Source organism: Theropithecus gelada, chromosome 20 (genome assembly GCF_003255815.1).
Source record: "Theropithecus gelada isolate Dixy chromosome 20, Tgel_1.0, whole genome shotgun sequence".
NCBI classification, from domain to species: domain Eukaryota; kingdom Metazoa; phylum Chordata; class Mammalia; order Primates; family Cercopithecidae; genus Theropithecus; species Theropithecus gelada.
In genome coordinates this window covers 54,189,886-54,208,298 of record NC_037688.1, presented here as the reverse complement: position 1 = coordinate 54,208,298, position 18,413 = coordinate 54,189,886, and the positions used below count along the sequence as shown (strand labels likewise).

Sequence of the window (18,413 nt, the reverse complement as noted above, 5' to 3'; positions counted from 1 at the left end):
AAGCTTTTGCACCTAAGGACACTTCCTGTTTCCTAGTAACAATAGGAAGTGTCCGCAGAGCTGGGGGTAGACTCCTGGCTCATGCCAGCTGCGCCCTCTTTTCTCTACCTCCTTCCTTTCCCCCCCTTCTCCTTTCCCTCTTTCCCTCCCCTCCCACCTCCTGGGAACCCTGGCTGAGTGTGCGTGTGTGGGAGCGCGAGAGCCCCCCGACAGCCACCCCTTGGGGCGCGCGGCTGCAGTTAGGGTAAGGGTCCCAGTGCGCAGGCGCGCTCTCGTTCGCGGTCCCCAACTGACGCGCCGGCGGCGGGAAGGAGAGGGGGCCGCCGGTGCGAGGTAGGCGTCCTGAAAGGAAATTGGCAGAGGAGATGAGTGAGGTCAGAGGACTCATTGGTGGTTGACTAGGGGAGGGGACTTTTGATCAAAGGGGCTTTGTGAGGTGAGAATTCCGGGGGCAGGTTCAGTGAAGGCGTTTACGGTGGGAGACAGTTGTATTGGGGTCCCTCCCATGGGAAGAAGAGTTGGAGAAGGACGAGAGGATGTACGAGGCATGAGCGAGCAAGGGCTTTGGGATGAAGACCGCCTCAGTTAGTGGGTTTACTCTTACGTGAACTAGGATAACAGGCATTGCCGTGTGTTCTGAAGATTGAGTGACACAATGAATATTGTTAGCACAGTGCCCGGCACATGGTAATATAATACTCTTCATGAGTTGCTGTCATCATCAGTATTAAGAGAGGAGGCAGAAGAAAAAAATGAGAAGGGCTGGTGAAGGTAAGATCAGGAGGCATGGGAGAGAAAAGGTAGGTGATGAAGTGACATTACAACCTGATATTGATGTTATTCACAAGATGGAAGATAGTTTGGGTTCAAGGGAAGTAGATAAAGGAAGTCGCTAAGAGAGTCTTTTGGGGTTTTTGTTTGTTTGTTTTTTGAGATGGCGTCTTGCTCTGTCACCCAGGCTGGAGTGCTGTGGTGGGATCTCAGCTCACTGCAACCTCCACCTCACAGGTTCAAGGAGTTCTTCAGCTTCAACCTCCCGAGTAGCTAGAATTACAGGCACCTGCCACCACGCCCGGCTAACTTTTGTATTTTTAGTAGAGACAGGGTTTCACCGTGTTGGCCAGGCTGGTCTTGAACTCCTGAACTCAGGTGATATGCCAGCCTCACCCTCCCAAAGTGCTGGGATTACAGGCGTGAGCCACCATGCCTGGCCCAGTTAAGAGTCTTAACTCTCTTAACTCTCTTGTCACAAGGAAAAGAGACCTTGTGACACTGAAAGGACTCAGGGAAGCAGGGGAACAAGCCAGCCCTTTCCCTGAAGGAGGCCTCTAACCTGTCCTCTCAGGTCCTCAGCTATTAGCTGGAGGAAACAGCTGCTTTTTCAGTGCTTCTCAGCTACTCTGTTTAGCTGAGAGATGAAGGAGGAAGGTTTGGACTTCTCTTATTGAAAGGCCTAGAAAAGGTTCTGGTGTCCTTTTAAGATGTCACAGAAAATTTTTGTTTCAGGATTGTAGGGAGCAGAGTCCTACTGTCCTTAAAGGACAGTAATGCCTTTTGAGTCTGGTCTGAAGAACATGATAATAGGTCTGTGATCAGAAGTAGGTTGCATCTCTCTCGACTTCAGTTTCCTTAGCTATACCTGTAGGAATGACTTAAGCCTAGGGGAGCTCCTATATTTGGGGAGCTTGTGCACAGGGAGGCCTTAAATGATGGTGCCTGCAGATTAGATCTAGTAGAAAGCAGGTCCCTGGGCACAGATGCTTGGGGAAACTCTCAGTGACCTCAGCTGAACTTGTTGCTCGTATAGCCAAGAGGCGAAGTTAATTCAGGCCTTCCTTTTGACCACTGCCCCCTCTTCCTAGGCCTCGGCCCCTCCACCAGAGGAAGGTGCTGCCACGTGTCTGCTCCTTCTGAACCTCCAGGTTTCTGCTACATTGCCCCATGGAGGACGCACCCCCCTCACTCAGCTGTTCTGACTGTCAGCGCCACTTTCCCAGCCTCCCAGAGCTGTCTCGGCACCGAGAACTGCTCCATCCATCTTCCAACAAGGACAGTGAGGAGGCTGACAGCATCCCTCGGCCCTACCGTTGTCAGCAGTGTGGGCGGGGCTACCGTCACCCCGGGAGCCTGGTCAACCATCGTCGGACCCACGAGACTGGCCTTTTCCCCTGTACCACCTGTGGAAAGGACTTCTCCAATCCCATGGCTCTCAAGAGCCACATGAGGACTCATGCTCCTGAGGGCCGCCGTAGGCACAGGCCCCCACGCCCCAAGGAAGCCACTCCACGCCTCCAGGGTGAGACGGTGTCCACTGACTCCTGGGGCCAAAGGCTTAGCTCTGGTGAAGGCTGGGAAAACCAGACAAAACATACGGAAGAGACACCTGACTGTGAATCTGTACCGGACTCCAGGGCAGCTTCGGGTACGTGGGAAGATCTGCCCACCAGACAAAGAGAAGGCTTGGCAAGCCAACCAGGTTCTGAGGATGCTGCAGACGGCTGGGGACCCTCCACCAACTCTGCTAGAGCCCCTCCTCTCCCCACCCCAGCCAGCAGCCTTCTTAGCAACTTGGAACAGTATCTGGCTGAATCAGTAGTGAACTTCACAGCGGGCCAGGAGCCCACCCAGTCCCCTCCTGCCGAGGAGGAGCGGCGGTACAAATGTAGTCAGTGTGGCAAGACCTACAAGCATGCCGGGAGCCTCACTAACCACCGCCAGAGCCACACGCTGGGCATCTACCCCTGTGCCATCTGCTTCAAGGAGTTCTCTAACCTCATGGCTCTGAAGAACCACTCTCGACTGCATGCCCAGTATCGGCCTTACCACTGTCCCCACTGCCCCCGTGCCTTCCGGCTCCCCCGGGAGCTGCTGGAACACCAGCAGTCCCATGAGGGTGAAAGGCAGGAGCCACCCTGGGAGGAGAAAGGGATGCCCACCACCAATGGGCACACAGACGAGAGCAGCCGGGACCAGCTCCCCAGTGCACAGATGCTGAATGGCTGTGCAGAGCTTAGCACCTCTGGGGAGCTGGAGGACAGTGGCCTGGAGGAATACCGGCCTTTCCGCTGTGGGGACTGTGGCCGTACTTACCGCCATGCCGGGAGCCTCATCAACCATCGAAAGAGCCACCAGACAGGTGTCTACCCCTGCTCACTCTGTTCTAAGCAGCTGTTCAATGCGGCTGCTCTCAAAAACCATGTGCGGGCTCATCACAGGCCCAGGCAAGGAGTTGGGGAAAATGGGCAGCCATCAGTGCCACCAGCTCGCCTGCTGCTGACTGAGACCACCCACAAAGAGGAAGAGGACCCCACCACCACCCTGGACCATCGGCCCTATAAGTGCAGTGAGTGTGGTCGTGCTTACCGCCACCGGGGGAGCCTGGTGAACCATCGCCACAGCCATCGGACTGGAGAGTACCAGTGCTCACTGTGTCCCCGCAAGTACCCCAATCTCATGGCCCTGCGCAACCACGTGCGGGTACATTGCAAGGCTGCTCGCCGAAGTGCAGACATCGGGGCTGAGGGTGCCCCCAGCCACCTCAAGGTAGAACTCCCGCCTGACCCAGTAGAGGCAGAGGCAGCCCCGCACACAGATCAGGACCACGTGTGCAAACATGAAGAAGAGGCCACAGACATCACGCCAGCAGCAGACAGGACAGCAGCACATACCTGTAGCATCTGTGGGCTGCTCTTTGAAGACCCTGAGAGCCTTGAACGTCATGGCCTGACTCATGGGGCAGGGGAAAAGGAAAATAGCAGGACAGAGACCACAGTGTCACCTCCTCGGGCCTTCGCCTGCCGAGACTGTGGAAAGAGCTATCGCCACTCCGGCAGCCTTATCAACCACAGGCAGACCCACCAGACAGGAGACTTCAGTTGTGGGGCCTGTGCCAAGCACTTCCACACCATGGCTGCCATGAAGAACCACTTGCGCCGGCACAGTCGGCGGCGGAGCAGGCGGCATCGGAAGCGGGCTGGTGGTGCCAGTGGTGGGGGAGAAGCCAAACTCCTGGCAGCAGGGAGCTGGACCCGGGAGCTAGAAGACAATGAAGGCCTGGACTCTCCCCAAGACCCTTCAGGGGAAAGTCCTCACGGGGCGGAAGGCAACCTGGAAAGTGATGGGGGCTGTTTGCAGGCTGAATCTGAAGGGGACAAATGCGGGCTTGAGAGGGATGAGACCCATTTCCAGGGTGATAAAGAGAGTGGAGGCACTGGGGAAGGACTGGAAAGGAAGGGTGCCAGTTTACTTGACAATTTGGACATCCCAGGAGGTGAGGAAGGTGGTGGGACTCGCTTCTGCGATGGCCTCACTGGCGTGGATGAAGACCAGAAGCCAGCCACTGGCCAACCCAACTCCTCTTCCCACTCTGCCAACACTGTCACTGGCTGGCAGGCTGGGGCCACTCACACATGCTCTGACTGTGGGCATTCTTTCCCCCATGCCACTGGCCTGCTGAGCCACAGGCCCTGCCACCCACCAGGCATCTATCAGTGCTCCCTCTGCCCGAAGGAGTTTGACTCTCTGCCTGCCCTCCGCAGCCACTTCCAGAACCATAGGCCCGGGGAGGCGACCTCAGCACAGCCTTTCCTCTGCTGCCTCTGCGGCATGATCTTCCCCGGGCGGGCTGGCTACAGGCTTCACCGGCGCCAGGCCCACAGCTCCTCTGGCATGACTGAGGGCTCAGAGGAGGAGGGGGAAGAGGAAGGAGCGGCAGAGGCAGCCCCTGCACGCAGCCCGCCACTGCAGCTCTCGGAAGCAGAGCTGCTGAATCAGCTGCAGCGGGAGGTGGAAGCACTGGACAGTGCAGGGTATGGGCACATCTGTGGCTGCTGCGGGCAGACCTACGATGACCTGGGGAGCCTGGAGCGCCACCACCAAAGTCAAAGTTCTGGGACTGCTGCAGACAAGGCTCCCAGCCCCCTGGGAGTGGCAGGTGATGCCACGGAGATGGTTGTGGGCAGTGTCTTGGAGGACATAGTGACTTCTGTCTCTGGAGAGGGTGGAGATGCCAAGTCTCAAGAGGGAGCAGGCACCCCCTTGGGAGACGGCCTCTGCATGCAGGGTGGGGAAAGTTTGCTGGAGGCTCAGCCCCGCCCCTTCCGCTGCAACCAGTGTGGCAAGACCTATCGCCATGGGGGCAGCCTGGTGAACCACCGCAAGATCCACCAGACTGGAGACTTTCTCTGCCCTGTCTGCTCCCGCTGCTACCCCAACCTGGCTGCCTACCGTAATCATCTGCGGAACCACCCTCGCTGCAAAGGCTCTGAGCCCCAGGTTGGGCCCATCCCAGAGGCAGGAGGTAGCAGTGAGCTGCAGGTTGGGCCCACCCCAGAAGGAGGCAGCAGCAAGCCCCAGCACATGGCAGAGGAGGGACTGGGGCAGGCAGAAGTCGAGAAGCTCCAGGAAAAACTTAAAGTGGAGCCCCAGGAGGAAGTGGCCGGGATGAAAGAAGAGGTGTGGGAGGAGACCACTGTGAAAGGGGAGGAGATAGAGCCCAGGCTGGAGACTGCCGAGAAGGGCTGCCAGACTGAAGCCAGCTCTGAGCGGCCCTTCAGCTGTGAGGTGTGTGGCCGATCCTACAAGCATGCCGGCAGCCTCATCAACCACCGGCAGAGCCACCAGACCGGCCACTTCGGCTGTCAGGCCTGCTCCAAGGGCTTCTCAAACCTCATGTCCCTCAAGAACCACCGGCGCATCCATGCAGATCCCCGACGTTTCCGCTGCAGTGAGTGTGGGAAGGCCTTCCGCCTGCGGAAACAGCTGGCCAGCCACCAGCGGGTCCACATGGAGCGACGTGGGGGTGGGGGCACCCGAAAGCCGACTCGGGAAGATCGGCCCTTCCGCTGTGGGCAGTGCGGGCGGACCTATCGCCATGCTGGCAGCCTCCTGAACCACCGGCGCAGCCACGAGACGGGCCAGTACAGCTGCCCCACCTGCCCCAAGACCTACTCCAACCGCATGGCCCTGAAGGACCACCAGAGGCTGCACTCGGAGAATCGGCGGCGGCGGGCTGGACGGTCCAGGCGCTCAGCTGTGCGTTGCGCCCTCTGTGGCCGCGGCTTCCCTGGCCGGGGATCTTTGGAACGGCACCTGCGGGAGCATGAGGAGGAGACAGAAAGGGAGCCAGCCAATGGCCAGGGAGGCCTGGATGGCACAGCAGCCAGTGAGGCGAACCTGGCTGGTAGCCAGGGACTAGAGGCCCAATTGGGTGGTGCTGAGCCAGTACCCCAGCTGGAGGATGGAGTCCCGAGACCAGGGGAGCGCAGTCAGAGCCCCATCAGGGCAGCAAGCTCAAAAGCCCCAGAGCCACTGTCCTGGGATGCAGGGAAGGCAGGTGGGTGGCCAGTAGGTGGGGGACTGGGGAATCACAGTGGAGGCTGGGTTCCTCAGTTCCTGACCAGGTCAGAGGAGCCAGAGGACAGTGTCCACAGGAGTCCTTGCCATGCTGGTGACTGCCAGCTCAATGGACCTACTCTGAGTCACATGGATAGCTGGGACAACAGAGACAATAGCTCTCAGCTGCAGCCAGGGAGCCACTCCTCCTTTTGCAGCCAGTGCGGCAAGACTTACTGCCAATCGGGCAGCCTCTTGAACCACAACACCCACAAGACAGACCGACACTATTGCCTGCTCTGCTCCAAGGAGTTCTTGAATCCTGTGGCCACAAAGAGCCACAGCCACAACCACATAGATGCCCAGACCTTTACCTGTCCTGACTGTGGCAAGGCCTTTGAGTCCCACCAGGAACTGGCCAGCCACCTGCAGGCTCATGCCCTGGGCCACAGCCAGGTGCCAGCCCAGATGGAGGAGGCCAGAGATCCCAAAGCCAGAACTGGGGAGGATGAGGTGGTTCTCCCTGGTCAAGGGAAAGCCCGGGAGGCCCCATCAGAAACCCCCGGAAGCCCAGGAGAGAGTGTGGAGAGAGCCAGGGGAGGACAAGTGGTGACGTCCATGGCAGCTGAGGACAAGGAGCGGCCCTTCCGCTGCGCCCAGTGCGGGCGCTCCTACCGCCACGCTGGCAGCCTGCTGAACCACCAGAAGGCCCACACCACAGGGTTGTACCCCTGCTCCCTCTGTCCCAAACTTCTCCCTAACCTGCTGTCTCTTAAGAACCACAGCAGGATCCACACGGACCCCAAGCGCCACTGCTGCAGCATCTGTGGCAAGGCCTTCCGAACAGCTGCCCGGCTGGAGGGTCACGGGCGGGTCCACGCACCCCGGGAGGGGCCTTTCACCTGTCCCCATTGTCCCCGCCACTTCCGCCGCCGAATCAGCTTTGTGCAGCACCAGCAGCAGCACCAGGAGGAGTGGACAGTGGCCAACTCTGGTACGGGGGCATGAAGGGTCCCAGGAGGAGGTGGGCACACGGGGGAGGGTGAAGCCTGGCCCCAAAGTGGGTGGGGGAGCAAGGAGTGAGAGGAGAGAGTCCCGGGGATTTTAAGAGGTGGGTGGGGGCTTGGCTATGGGGTGAGAAAACTAGCTGAGCACCCCCAGATCAGGTATAACAAATAGCAGGGTGGGTTGGGCAACACGTGGGGGCGTGGTCAAGGTGGGGGCATGGTCAGGCTGAGGCTGCTGCCTGGGGTCCTCCATTACACTGTAGCCAGAGTGGAATGGTCTTTCTGTTCGGGGGAAGGTCGCTGGGTACCCCCTGGCTGCTGTGTCTGGAAATGCTCCTGAGTCAGCCGGTAATGCAATGACTTCCAGAGGAATAGAGGACGCCATTGGTTTGGTCTAGGTTCCATTCTTCCCTAGAGCAGGCCGGGTGCCAGGGAACAAGGGATGGGGCATGGGCTCCACAGCTCGCCTGCTGACTTGGCCATGGAAACCGGGTCACTGGTTGGCACCCTACTCCCTGTCCCTCTTTCCCTGCGCCTTGTCTCTGCTGCCCCTCTCCTTGTGAACTAGACCTCTGGTCCTTCCCTGTCAGTGTTGCTCCCGTCTCTTCTCTAAACTTAATTCAGCCCCTTCTCCCTCTGCTGCCAACGGCCTTTTTAGGATCCAGCCAAACCACTCTTTCCACCTGCACACCCCGCCACCCTCTGCACACTTTTAACTGGAGGACTGAGTCACAGATAATTGTTTCTTTGAAGTCCAGACCCAGTTGCAGCAACAACAGTCATTATCCCGTGTCACATCCCTGATCAGAGGGCATCTCTGTGGGCAATCGCCTCCACCCAGCACTGCTGGAGGCTGTGGCTGCCGGGGAGTAGGGCGGCCGGTTCCCTCAGCAGGACCTGGGCTGGCCTCTCCACCTTCTCTAGTAGAGGTGGGCCCATTCCATCTAGTGGCCCTCGAGGGTGGGTGGCCCTGAGATGGTGGGCCCTTGATGGGTCTTGTCAGAGCAGAGGGCGGGTGGGAGTCACCTGAGAGCTGAAGGAATGGCTTTAAGGATAGAAGATTTCTCATGACCTCAAGGGATATGATCGAGGAGCCAGTTTGCAAGGACTGGGAAAATAATTAGGAGGCCTAGAATTCCTGTTCTCATCTGGGCCTCTGGGGCCAGGGGCGGGGGAATGGCCTGCAGGGCTGGGACAGGGTACACGCTGTGTGGGGTCTGCCCCTCAGTCGGTGACCTCCTCTCTCTCTCCCCAGGAGCCCCAGTGGCACCAGCGACGGGCAGAGGGGACTTGTCATTGCCCCCTCCACCCACCCCCACGACCCCACTCCTGGATCCTTCACCCCAGTGGCCTGCAGACCTCAGCTTCTCCCTCTGAACTTCAAGTCTCCAAAGATCAGAATCTGGGGGAGGGAGCGCGTGCAGGGAGGGGCTTGATCTCCACGTTTTCTCAGGAGTAGTTGAGGCATCCCCATATCTTCTCCTCTCCCCTTGTGAAGAGGACCCAGATCTGGCTTCTTTCCCAAGGAGGGTGTGGGGTGTTCCTCGTGTCCCTGTCCTTGAAGGACCTCCTTCCACCAGCCTCGTCACCATGCTCTTCCCAGTGCCAGCCTCTGCCGAGATGCTGTGCCACCCTCAGCAGCCAGATTGTAACACCAGGGAGAGTTGGATGCAGAGCCTCACAGGTGGGAAAGTTGCCTGTGGAAGGGAGCCTTTTGCTACAATTTGTAACTTATTTTCTAAAGTCTATTTTGTAACAATTTATTTAAGTTTAAAAAAAGGAAAACTGCTGCCCCCCAAAAAAAGAAATTTTCAAAACACATGGCTGGCGTGATTGTATCTGAAAGGGTAAAGGAGGAGGAAAGCTGGGATGCCTGTGTGGGAGCAGAGCTGGGTGTGGGAGTGTCCACAGACACCGCTGTCCTGCAGGGTGGGGAGTGGGCACCTGTGGCCCCAGACAGGTTCCTTCCTACAGCTGCTGGGCTTCTGGGCCTGCCCTGGTGCCTGGAATCACACATGGCAAGGTGGGGAGGGCAGGGGCAGTAATGCTGTTTGCCTGTCTGCATTCTCTTGTCCTGAGAACGGCCAGGTCCCCTGTCAGCAGCTGGCTGGTTGGCCTGTGAGGAAGGAAGGAGTGTGGAGTTGTCCTCACCCTCATGGCTTTGGTCCCTCCCTCTCTCTCTCCCATTCCTCAAAGGAACAGGGTCTGTCTTGGCTGCCATGACAGATGAGAATACTGAGGCTCAAAGCGATTGAGCGGCCTGCTCCAAGTGACGCAATGACAAAGAACCAGAATCTGAATCAAATGGGTCTGCCTATTGCTCCACACTACCCAGGGCAGCTGGAGTGGGTTAGAACGACGCACCCCCTCACTGGAGAGAGAAGGGTCCTGGAGAGGCAGGGTTTGGCAGGAGGTCCCAGGGCCACATACTCATGTTGGCCAGGCAGCTTCCAGGCTCGGCCTCGGGCTCTGGCTCCTCGGCGAAGTAGACTTGCCAGTCCAAACTGCTGACCCAGTCCTCGTAGGCAGGGAGCGCAGTGAAGACCGCCGGCCTGGTGGGGCCTTGGCAAGCATCTCCGAAGCTGTGCAGCCCGGCCAGGAACCACGTGCCCCTCACCTCATGCACCAGTGGTGCCCCAGACAGGCCCTGTCAGGGGTCAGGTGACACTGGGTGACTTTACAGGCAGCTGTGCAGAATGGCAGAGTGGGCTATGGAGGCTCTGGCTGTTTGTGAGCTAACTGGCAAAAAGGCCTAGTTTCAGGTGGGAGGTGGGTCCAGAGGCCAAGCCTAGAAGGTCCGTTCTTGAGCTATTGGGTGAGGGGATGCCAGGGGCCTATTAGGTAAGGCGTGGGGGCCTGGGGCTCACCTCACAGCTGGGCAGCTCACCCACAGCACTGGTACACACCATCCCCGGCAGAATAGTGCTGCCGTCACCCCCAGGAGCTGTATGCAGCCGGCTGCAGGCCCTAGGCCCCAGGAGGGTCACGGGCACTGTCTGGGGGGAGCTGATGCCTGTGGAGCAAGGGAAAGCTGGCTGCTCCGGCCTGCAGGCTGGATGGACAGTGGCCCTGGCCCCATGCCCACCTACCTGCTCCTGGGCGGGCCCGTCCCAGGACCCAGCCGCGCTCCCCGTCAGGCAGGTGGTGGTCAGCATAGGGCAGGCAGAGGGGCCGCAGGCTGGCGCCCAGTGTCACAGGCTGGGCCAGCAGCAGGAGGGCCACGTCGTAGCCCCCCTCGGGGTGGGTGTAGGCCCCATGCAGGATGAGCTGCTTCAGGCCCCACTCCTCCGGTCTGGTCCCCAGCCCTACGCTCCATTCCTCTGGGGCCTGGCGCCTATGCAGAGGCAGTGTGGACGGCACCAGGTGACAGGGCTGCCGGCAGGGACAGGGGGCGCAGTGGAGAGGGATCCAAGACTCACCCAATGAAGCAGTGGGCAGCAGTCAGCACTGTCTCCTCTGACACCAGGGCTCCGCCACAGGCCAGCTGCCCCTGGTGCATCAGTCTGGCATCCCAGGGCCACGGGGAGGGTGCTCCTGCCTGGGGACCTGCTGTCCTCAAGGATCCACAGGCTGAAACAGATGAGTGCCTCATCTGACTTCTTGCTAAGTGTTTCCCGCTTCTCGTCAAATTCTCACAATATCTTTTGAAATTGAATTTTGTTCCCCTCATTACTGAAGGTAACCAAAGTTCCAGAGAGGTTAAATGACTTCCTCGTTCTGTAACTACAGGCAAGTGGCAGACTTGGGATTCACAAGCTAGGGCCTGAGCTTTTAGCCTTGTCGGTCTGATGGGACCTCGGTCCCAGCCTCATGGGAATGCCCCTACTCATCACTCCCCCGCCCCACCCGTCTGCACCCTCCAGGCTGGGCCTGCCTCCCATATTCCTGGCTCATTAGTGCATCTCTTACCATCAAGACATAATATCCGTCCCAGGAATTATTTTGCATTCAATTTGCATGCCAGTCACTTAATGCCGGAATTCTGACTGGGAGCCCTACCCTGTGCAGGCTCGCTGGGTCCCTGCTGGAAGCTTGCCACTTCCCCAGAAACCCAAGTCAGGTCTCAGAGATTCCTCTTCTCACCTAAACTCCAAACCTGTAGAGTTCCAAAGTGCCTGCGCCTCTCAGCCCTAATGGGGCTGTTCCCATCCCAGGGGGTGAAAGAGCCCCCTAATTAGGCTCGGCGGTGTGGATGCCTGTGCCAGTTCTCTAGTCCTAACTAAGGTTTGCTTCACAGTGGCTTCTACCCACTGCCAGCATGCCCCGCTCATACCTACACAGCTGTCCTCGTCACTCATCTCTGGGGTCTCTGGGCTCTGGGCCAGGAAAGCCGCCCCCTGAACTCGAGCCTGCAACCAGGAACTGTGAGCAGCTGTGTTGGTCAGCAGCACAGGAGCGTCCTCCTGGGCACAGCTTGATGCAAAGCTGATGATGCCAGCCTGAACCCAGTGTCCATCGGGCTCGAGGCACAGCACAGGGCCCCCGGAATCTCCCTGGAGCCAGGCAACAAAGTCAAGGACAGATGCCTGAGCCCAGCTATGGCAGATACCCTCTGATTGCAGCCCTTTCCCCCAGTCCTGTGAGTCCAACCCCCAGCCCAGGGCTAGGCCTCTCCCCTTCTGCTCCTTCTCTCCTCCCCATCAGACCTGACAGGGCCCCTGCACCCCAGGCTGGGGGCCCCCACATAGCATCCCAGGCTGGGCCGGGTTAGACAGGTGTCGCTGGTGCAGCTGGTTGTAGATGCAGTTACATGTGGGGCGACTGATGAGACGCAGGCGCAGATTCCGTAGGGTCCCAGGAGCTAATGAAAGAGACGGGGCTGGGGCTGGAGTCTGGGATCTGAGAAGCAAGGGAGACTGGAAGCCAGGACAGTTGGGAGCTGAGATGGTGACGCTGGGCAAGCAGAGTGCCTCTCCGAGCTTCAGTCTGGGCCAGCACTTACCATCACCGGTGTCCTGATCCCAGCCAGTGGCCCAGCAGGAGGCTCCAAAGGGGAAGCGATGGGCAGGCTGGGGCAGGCAGAGGGGTGTGTGGGTCACGGGGTGGGTGAGCCGCAGCAGGGCCAGGTCTGAGCCCTGGCTATAGTGGTTATAGGCCCTGGGCAACTGCAGGGCAGCCACCCCCACCTCTTCGGCCCCAGGGCTGAGTCCCTCACGCTGCAGAGAACCCAGGACCACTGACCAGGAGTTCAGTTCTATCTCTGCTGCCCTGGAAGGGGAAGGAAAAGGTCCAGGCTGCTGAGTACAAGGGGAGACAGTGACACCATGGGAGATCCCACAGGTAGGTGGAAGATAGCAGAGAGCACTCCACGGCTTTTTCTTTTTGAGGTAGGGTCTCGTCCTGTTGCCCAGGCTGCAGTGCAGTGGCATGACCACGACTCACTGCAAGCCTTGACCTTCCAGGCTCAAGCGATCCTCCCACCTCAGCCTCGTGAGTAGCTGGGACTACAGGTGTGCACCACCATGCCTGGCTAGTTTTATATTTTTTGTAGAGACATGGTCTTGCTATGTTGCCCAGGCTAGTCTTGAACTCTTGGGCTCAAGCGATCCTCCCTCCTTGGCCTCCCAAAGTGCTGGGATTATAGGCGTGAGCTACTGTGCCCAGCCTCCGTCTGTGACTTTAAGCAAGGTCATTCCCTTGCAACCTGTTTTCTCATTTGTAAATCTTCTACCTATACTCCAAACCTGTAGAGTTCCAAAGTGCCTGCGCCTCTCAGCCCTAATGGGGCTGTTCCCATCCCAGGGGGTGAAAGAGCCCCCTAATTAGGCTCGGCGGTGTGGATGCCTGTGCCAGTTCTCTAGTCCTAAGGTTGAAAGGTGGTTGTTACAATTCACTTGACAATATGTACCCAGTACATGGCAGATTCTCAGTAAGTGGTACTTTATTATTACTCTAGAGGTAAGGACTAGCCTTGTGGGGCTTGAGACAAATCATCCATCCTCCAGAGCCAGAGACCCTGCCTGATCCCAGCCATGACTTACTTTTCAAAGCAGTGGGCAGCGGTGAGGACCCAGGTGTCCGCCACCAGGGAGCCGCTGCAGATGTGGGCTCCCTGCCTCCTCACACTGGCCTGCCAGGGCCACTCGCCGGGGACTGTGTTGCCCTCCTGAGGCTTGGGGGGACCGGGGCCACGCTGTCCACAGGCTGTGGAGAGGGTTGGGTCACAATGACAGCAGATCCCTGTCCTGACCTCACCCCAGTCCCAACCCAGACCCAAGTAAGGCCCAGGCCCCGCATCCCCAGACCTTACCACGCTGAGCGGCTTGAAGACCTGGGAAGAGAGAGACACAGGTGAGACTCCAGGCCTGCCTAGCTTTGGGGAGGAGAGGGGATGGGCTGGGGGGCGGGCCCAGGGTCCTTGCTTGTGACTCTGATTACCTCACCAGCCCCTCCCAGAATGAAAATATTTATATGAGGTCGAGACAGCTTTTATTGGAACCTATTCAGCATTCACACTCAGTAATTAATTCTCCTTCAGCTGTGCTCAGCACTCCAGGGCTGGAGGTTCAGCTTGGGAGTAGGCCAACCCTCCTCCAGGCTTCAGAACCCCCAACTCCTGCCCCCGCCACTGAGTCAGGGAGGCGGCCTCTGTGTGTGGAGAGCATTAGCTTAATTGTCCTCTCAGCAGCAGAGGCCTAAAAGAAGGATTAGAGGCCTGCGTCATTTCCAAGGGGGGAGGGCCCCAAGAAATGGAGACTTACCTCACCCTGGTCTAGAGACTCAGTCTTCCCCACCTTCCCAGAAACTGCCTGAGAGCTCGCCAGAGAGAGGGCCCCTGCCCGCCACCCCTCACAGGCACACAGGCACCCCCATGAGACAGCTGAGCCAGGCTGCCCAGAGGATAGATGAAAAGAAAGGGAAACTGAGGCCAGAGGAGCCCCGAGTTTGCCTGAGGTTATTGTGGAAGTCGAGGGGGAGGTGGGTATAGGACACACACAGGCAGCACCACACACACAAAGACCACAGGCCCCGCCAATGCAAACTGCAGCTGGCCCGAGAAAATCTCATCCATGTTGACGCAGGTGGCCACATATACCGCCCCACAGAGTCCCACGGAGTTACATCCCCACTGGCGGACTGTCGCCCACAGGCAGTCCCCCCACCAAGGAGCAGGGACTGCTGGGGCAGAGATGGCCCCTGAGCCCCCACCAGGCCACCCCCATACCCCCACGCACGGCGGCTTACCCTCCATGAGGACCGTGGCACCCGCGAAGAGCAGCACTGGGCCCCAGCTCCACTTCATGCTGCCCCGGGCCACTCTGCCGCCTGTGCTCCGCTCTCAGAGAGGCCACCTGGGTCTCCCTGGCTCCACCTCTGCTCCACCCCCAGTTGGCTAGGAGTCAGCTCTCTGCTTGCCTTAGCCAGCAGTTCCTAGCTCTGGGACTGTGGCTGTGTGACCCTGGGCTTGTCACTACCCCTCTCTGGGCCTCAGCTGCAGAGCCAAACTGTCAGGGTTTAAATCTATTTCCTTACTACTTGAGTGGCCTGGGAGAGCTAACCTGCCTGCACCTTGTCTGAGAAACAGTTGTTGAATGGAAAACGACTCGATGACAGCCTGGCACAGGGCAAGCTCACTCCCAGCATGAAAGCGCCATCCTGGAACTGTGGAGGGGCACGTAGGCAGCTCCTCCCGGTCTCCACTTTTCATTTCCACTCCCCCACTTCTCTTCCAGCCATGGCCAGGTGGGTTTCACATGCCCTCTCCCAGGTCTACTCAGAGACAGTGTGTGCCAGGCTGGGTGTCGAGGGGCCAGCACCCACTGCTGCTTGCTCACTGTGAGCCTTTGGCAAATCCCAGTATCTCCCTGGGCCTGCGGGCTTCCCGGGAAACAGGGTGACAGCAGTGCCCACCTTCCTCACAGGCACTGGAGGACTCGGTCAGGCGGGAAGAACACTTGGGCGCGTGCCTCCTCTTCCTCTTCCCACTCCTAACTCAGGCTGGCCCAGACCGTTCAAGAACCCTGACCCCAAGACAGAGGCAGTTGCGGGTAGGGTTTAGTATATAGATGCTGGCCAGGCACGGTGGCTCACGCCTGTAATCCCAGCACTTTGGGAGGCCAAGGCAGGCGGATCACCTGAGGTGGTGAGTTCGAGACCAGCCTGACCAACATGGAGAAACCCTGTCTCTACCAAAAATACAAAATTAGCCCAGCATGGTGGTGGGTGCCTGTAATCCCAGCTACTCAGGAGGCTGAGGCAGGAGAATCGCTTGAACCCGGGAGGCGGAGGTTGTGGTGAGCTGAAATTGTGCCACTGCACTCCAGCCTGGGCAACAAGAGCAAAACTCTGTCTCAAAACAAACCAACAAAAAAAAGCATATAGATGCTGGAGCCAGATGGACCAGGTGGATGCAAATCCTGAGAGCGTCCTGCAGTAGCTGTGTGATCTCAGGCATACTACTTAGCCTCTCTGTCCCTATCATCAAGATAGGGGTAATAACAGTATGCACCTCATACATCACTGTAAAGATTAAATGAGTTTAACATGTTAACACAAGTTGCTGGTTTGTTTTTTTTTTTTTTTTGAGACGGAGTCTCGCTCTGTCGCCCAGGCTGGAGTGCAGTGGCCGGATTTCAGCTCACTGCAAGCTCCACCTCCTGGGTTTACGCCATTCTCCTGCCTCAGCCTCCCGAGTAGCTGGGACTACAGGCGCCCGCCACCGAGCCCGGCTAGTTTTTTTTTTTTTGTATTTTTAGTAGAGACGGGGTTTCACAGTGTTAGGCAGGATGGTCTCGATCTCCTGACCTTGTGATCCACCCATCTCGGCCTCCCAAAGTGCTGGGATTACAGGCTTGAGCCACCGCGCCCGGCCGGTTGTTTTTTTTTTGAGACGGTCTTGCTCTGTTGCTCAGGCTGGAGTGCAGTGATCATGGCTCACCGCAGCCTCAACCTTCTGGGCTCAAACGATCTTCCTACCAGCTTCCCGATTAGTTGGGACTACAGGTGCATACCACCAACCCTGGCTAATTTTTTTTTTTTTTTTTTGTAGAGGCAGGGGTCTCACTATTTTGCTCAGGCTGGTCTGGAACTCCCGACCTCAAGTGATCCTCCTGCCTTGGCCTCCCAAAGTGCAGGGATTACAGGTGTGAGCCACCGCACCCAGCCAACACAAGTTTTTAAACAGTGCTTGGCATGTAGGTAAGTGGTCAGGGCATAATAGGCAAAACAAAAACCTTCAGAACCTGGCCCTGGGCCTCCAGGGCTACCAATACTGGCTTGGGATGGTCAATGAGGCAACTGGAGGGGTTAAAGTTAAACTCAAGGAAAAACTTCCCAGCAAGCATTTACAGAACCAGAAGGGCAGCCTGCCCTTGCAGGTGTGTGCTCAGCCTTCCCAGGAGAGGAGGCCTGGCTCCTGTGGGCAGCAGGAGCGAGCTGCCAGCCTGTTTCCTGGGGGTGGGGGCCGATGGCACGCCAGGCCTTGCTGACTCCACATGCTGGAGATGAGACTACGCATAACCACCCTTCCCAGCAGGCCCTCCATTCTCCCTCTGACTCACCCTTCCCAGCTCCAGAGAAGGCAACACTGAGGGAGGCCCAGCACCACAGTCCGTGGCAGACACATGGTTCAGACTTGGCTGATTGATCTAAGAAACTTTATTGCTCAGAACCTTCCCTCCCTGGGCAATGGCAAGAGCTTTGGAGACCAGCCCTTGGGGACAGAGTCAGAGGCACTGGGTGGAAAAAAGAGCAAGTGTGTGGCACATTTGGTCCATTGTCGTGTGCAGGTATGGCAGGAGGAGGGGGGACTCTAGAAGGCCCCCCATCTAGGGCCTTCTAGGGACCCAGATATGCCCCCTTGGGCAAGGCTCACATGCCAAAGCAAAGCAGACGAGACCAGCCTGGCTTGGGGTGAGGGTTCAGTGCCTCTTAGCCTTGCCCTGGGGTTCTTGGACCTTCCGGAAACTGAGCCACATCAGGCCCACATTGATGGCATAGGTGGTGATGCAAACGATGCAGAAATCATAGAGCACGAAGAACAGGATCCAGGCCAGGTAGACAGAACCAGCGAGAGACACCAGGGAGCTCAGCAGCAGCAGGACAGAGGCCCAGCGCGTCCGCAGGCAACCTGCAAGGCAGAAGAGGGTCCGGTGTGGGCTTCAGGGACTGGCCACCTCCTGAACACTCCATGATGTCACCACACCACCTAGATGCCAGGAGCTGCTGGGAAGTGTCTCTAAAACAAGAGGCTCCAGGGCAGGTGTGATGGCTTACACCTGTAATCCCAACACTCTGGGAGGCTGAGGTGGGAAGACTGCTTTAGGCTAGGAGTTCAAAACCAGCTTGGGCAACATAGAAAGACCCAATCTGTATCAAAAATTTAGAAATTCGGCTGGGCGCAGTGGCTCATGCCTGTAATCCCAGCACTTTGGGAGGCCGAGGGTGGTGGATCACCTGAGGTCAGGAGTTCGAGAGCAGCCTGGCCAACATGGCAAAACCCCATCTCTACTAAAAATACAAAAATTAGCCAGGCATGGTGATGGGCACCTGTAATCCCAACTGCTGGGGAGGCTAAGGCAGGAGAATAGCTTGAACCTAGGAGGCAGAGGTTGCAGTGAGCCGAGATCACACCACTGCACTCCAGCTTGGGCAACAAAAGTGAGACTTCGTTTCAAAAAAAAAAAAAAGGCCCAGTGAGGTTGGCTCATGCCTGTAATACTAGCACTTTGGGAGGCCGAGGTGGACGGATCACCAGGTCAAGAGACTGAGACCATCCTGGCCAACAGGGTGAAACCCTCTCTACTAAAAATACAAAAATGAAGGCCGGGCGCGGTGGCTCAAGCCTGTAATCCCAGCACTTTGGGAGGCCAAGACGGGCGGATCACGAGGTCAGGAGATCGAGACCATCCTGGCTAACACGGTGAAACCCCGTCTCTACTAAAAAAATACAAAAAAATAGCCGGGCGCGGTGGCGGGCGCCTGTAGTCCCAACTACTCGGGAGGCTGAGGCAGGAGAATGGCGTGAACCCGGGAGGCGGAGCTTGCAGTGAGCTGAGATCCGGCCACTGCACTCCAGCCTGGGCGGCAGAGCGAGACTCCGTCTCAAAAAAAAAAAAAAAAAAAAAAAAAAAA

The 18,413-nt window shown here is 58.0% G+C and overlaps 3 protein-coding genes across 7 annotated transcripts in view; 1 reads left to right on the top strand and 2 right to left on the bottom strand.

The window, feature by feature from the left end:
• Positions 1–34: 34 nt before the first annotated feature.
• ZNF646 (zinc finger protein 646) lies at positions 35–9,159 on the top strand. 2 transcript variants are annotated; one of them, XM_025370504.1, is made up of 3 exons: positions 35–244; positions 1,863–7,327; positions 8,596–9,159. In XM_025370504.1, the coding sequence occupies exons 2-3, from the start codon at positions 1,942–1,944 to the stop codon at positions 8,715–8,717; spliced, it is 5,508 nt and encodes a 1,835-aa protein (XP_025226289.1). In that variant the 5' UTR covers positions 35–244; positions 1,863–1,941; the 3' UTR covers positions 8,718–9,159. The 2 variants fall into 2 exon arrangements, with proteins under 2 accessions (XP_025226289.1, XP_025226290.1); XM_025370505.1 differs by having other exon boundaries at positions 36–374.
• Positions 9,080–14,583, bottom strand: PRSS53 (serine protease 53). Of its 2 annotated transcripts, XM_025370514.1 has the most exons (11): positions 14,526–14,583; positions 13,591–13,611; positions 13,322–13,484; positions 12,283–12,548; positions 11,987–12,141; positions 11,614–11,833; positions 10,760–10,910; positions 10,430–10,674; positions 10,208–10,353; positions 9,771–9,987; positions 9,080–9,456 (listed from the first exon to the last, which is right to left on the bottom strand). In XM_025370514.1, exons 1-11 carry the CDS (start codon positions 14,581–14,583, stop codon positions 9,437–9,439), a joined length of 1,662 nt encoding a protein of 553 aa, XP_025226299.1. In that variant the 3' UTR covers positions 9,080–9,436. The 2 variants fall into 2 exon arrangements, with proteins under 2 accessions (XP_025226299.1, XP_025226298.1); XM_025370513.1 differs by having other exon boundaries at positions 9,085–9,987.
• Positions 14,584–16,914: 2,331 nt separating this feature from the next.
• VKORC1 (vitamin K epoxide reductase complex subunit 1) overlaps positions 16,915–18,413 on the bottom strand; it is a 4,564-nt gene continuing 3,065 nt past the window's right edge. Inside the window, exon 2 of one of the 3 annotated variants that reach the window (XM_025370524.1) lies at positions 16,915–17,409. In XM_025370524.1, the coding sequence (XP_025226309.1) occupies positions 17,304–17,409 (106 nt within the window). In that variant the 3' untranslated portion in view covers positions 16,915–17,303. The remainder of the gene's footprint in view (positions 17,410–18,413) is intronic. The other 2 variants (XM_025370523.1, XM_025370522.1) reach the window with 2 other exon arrangements.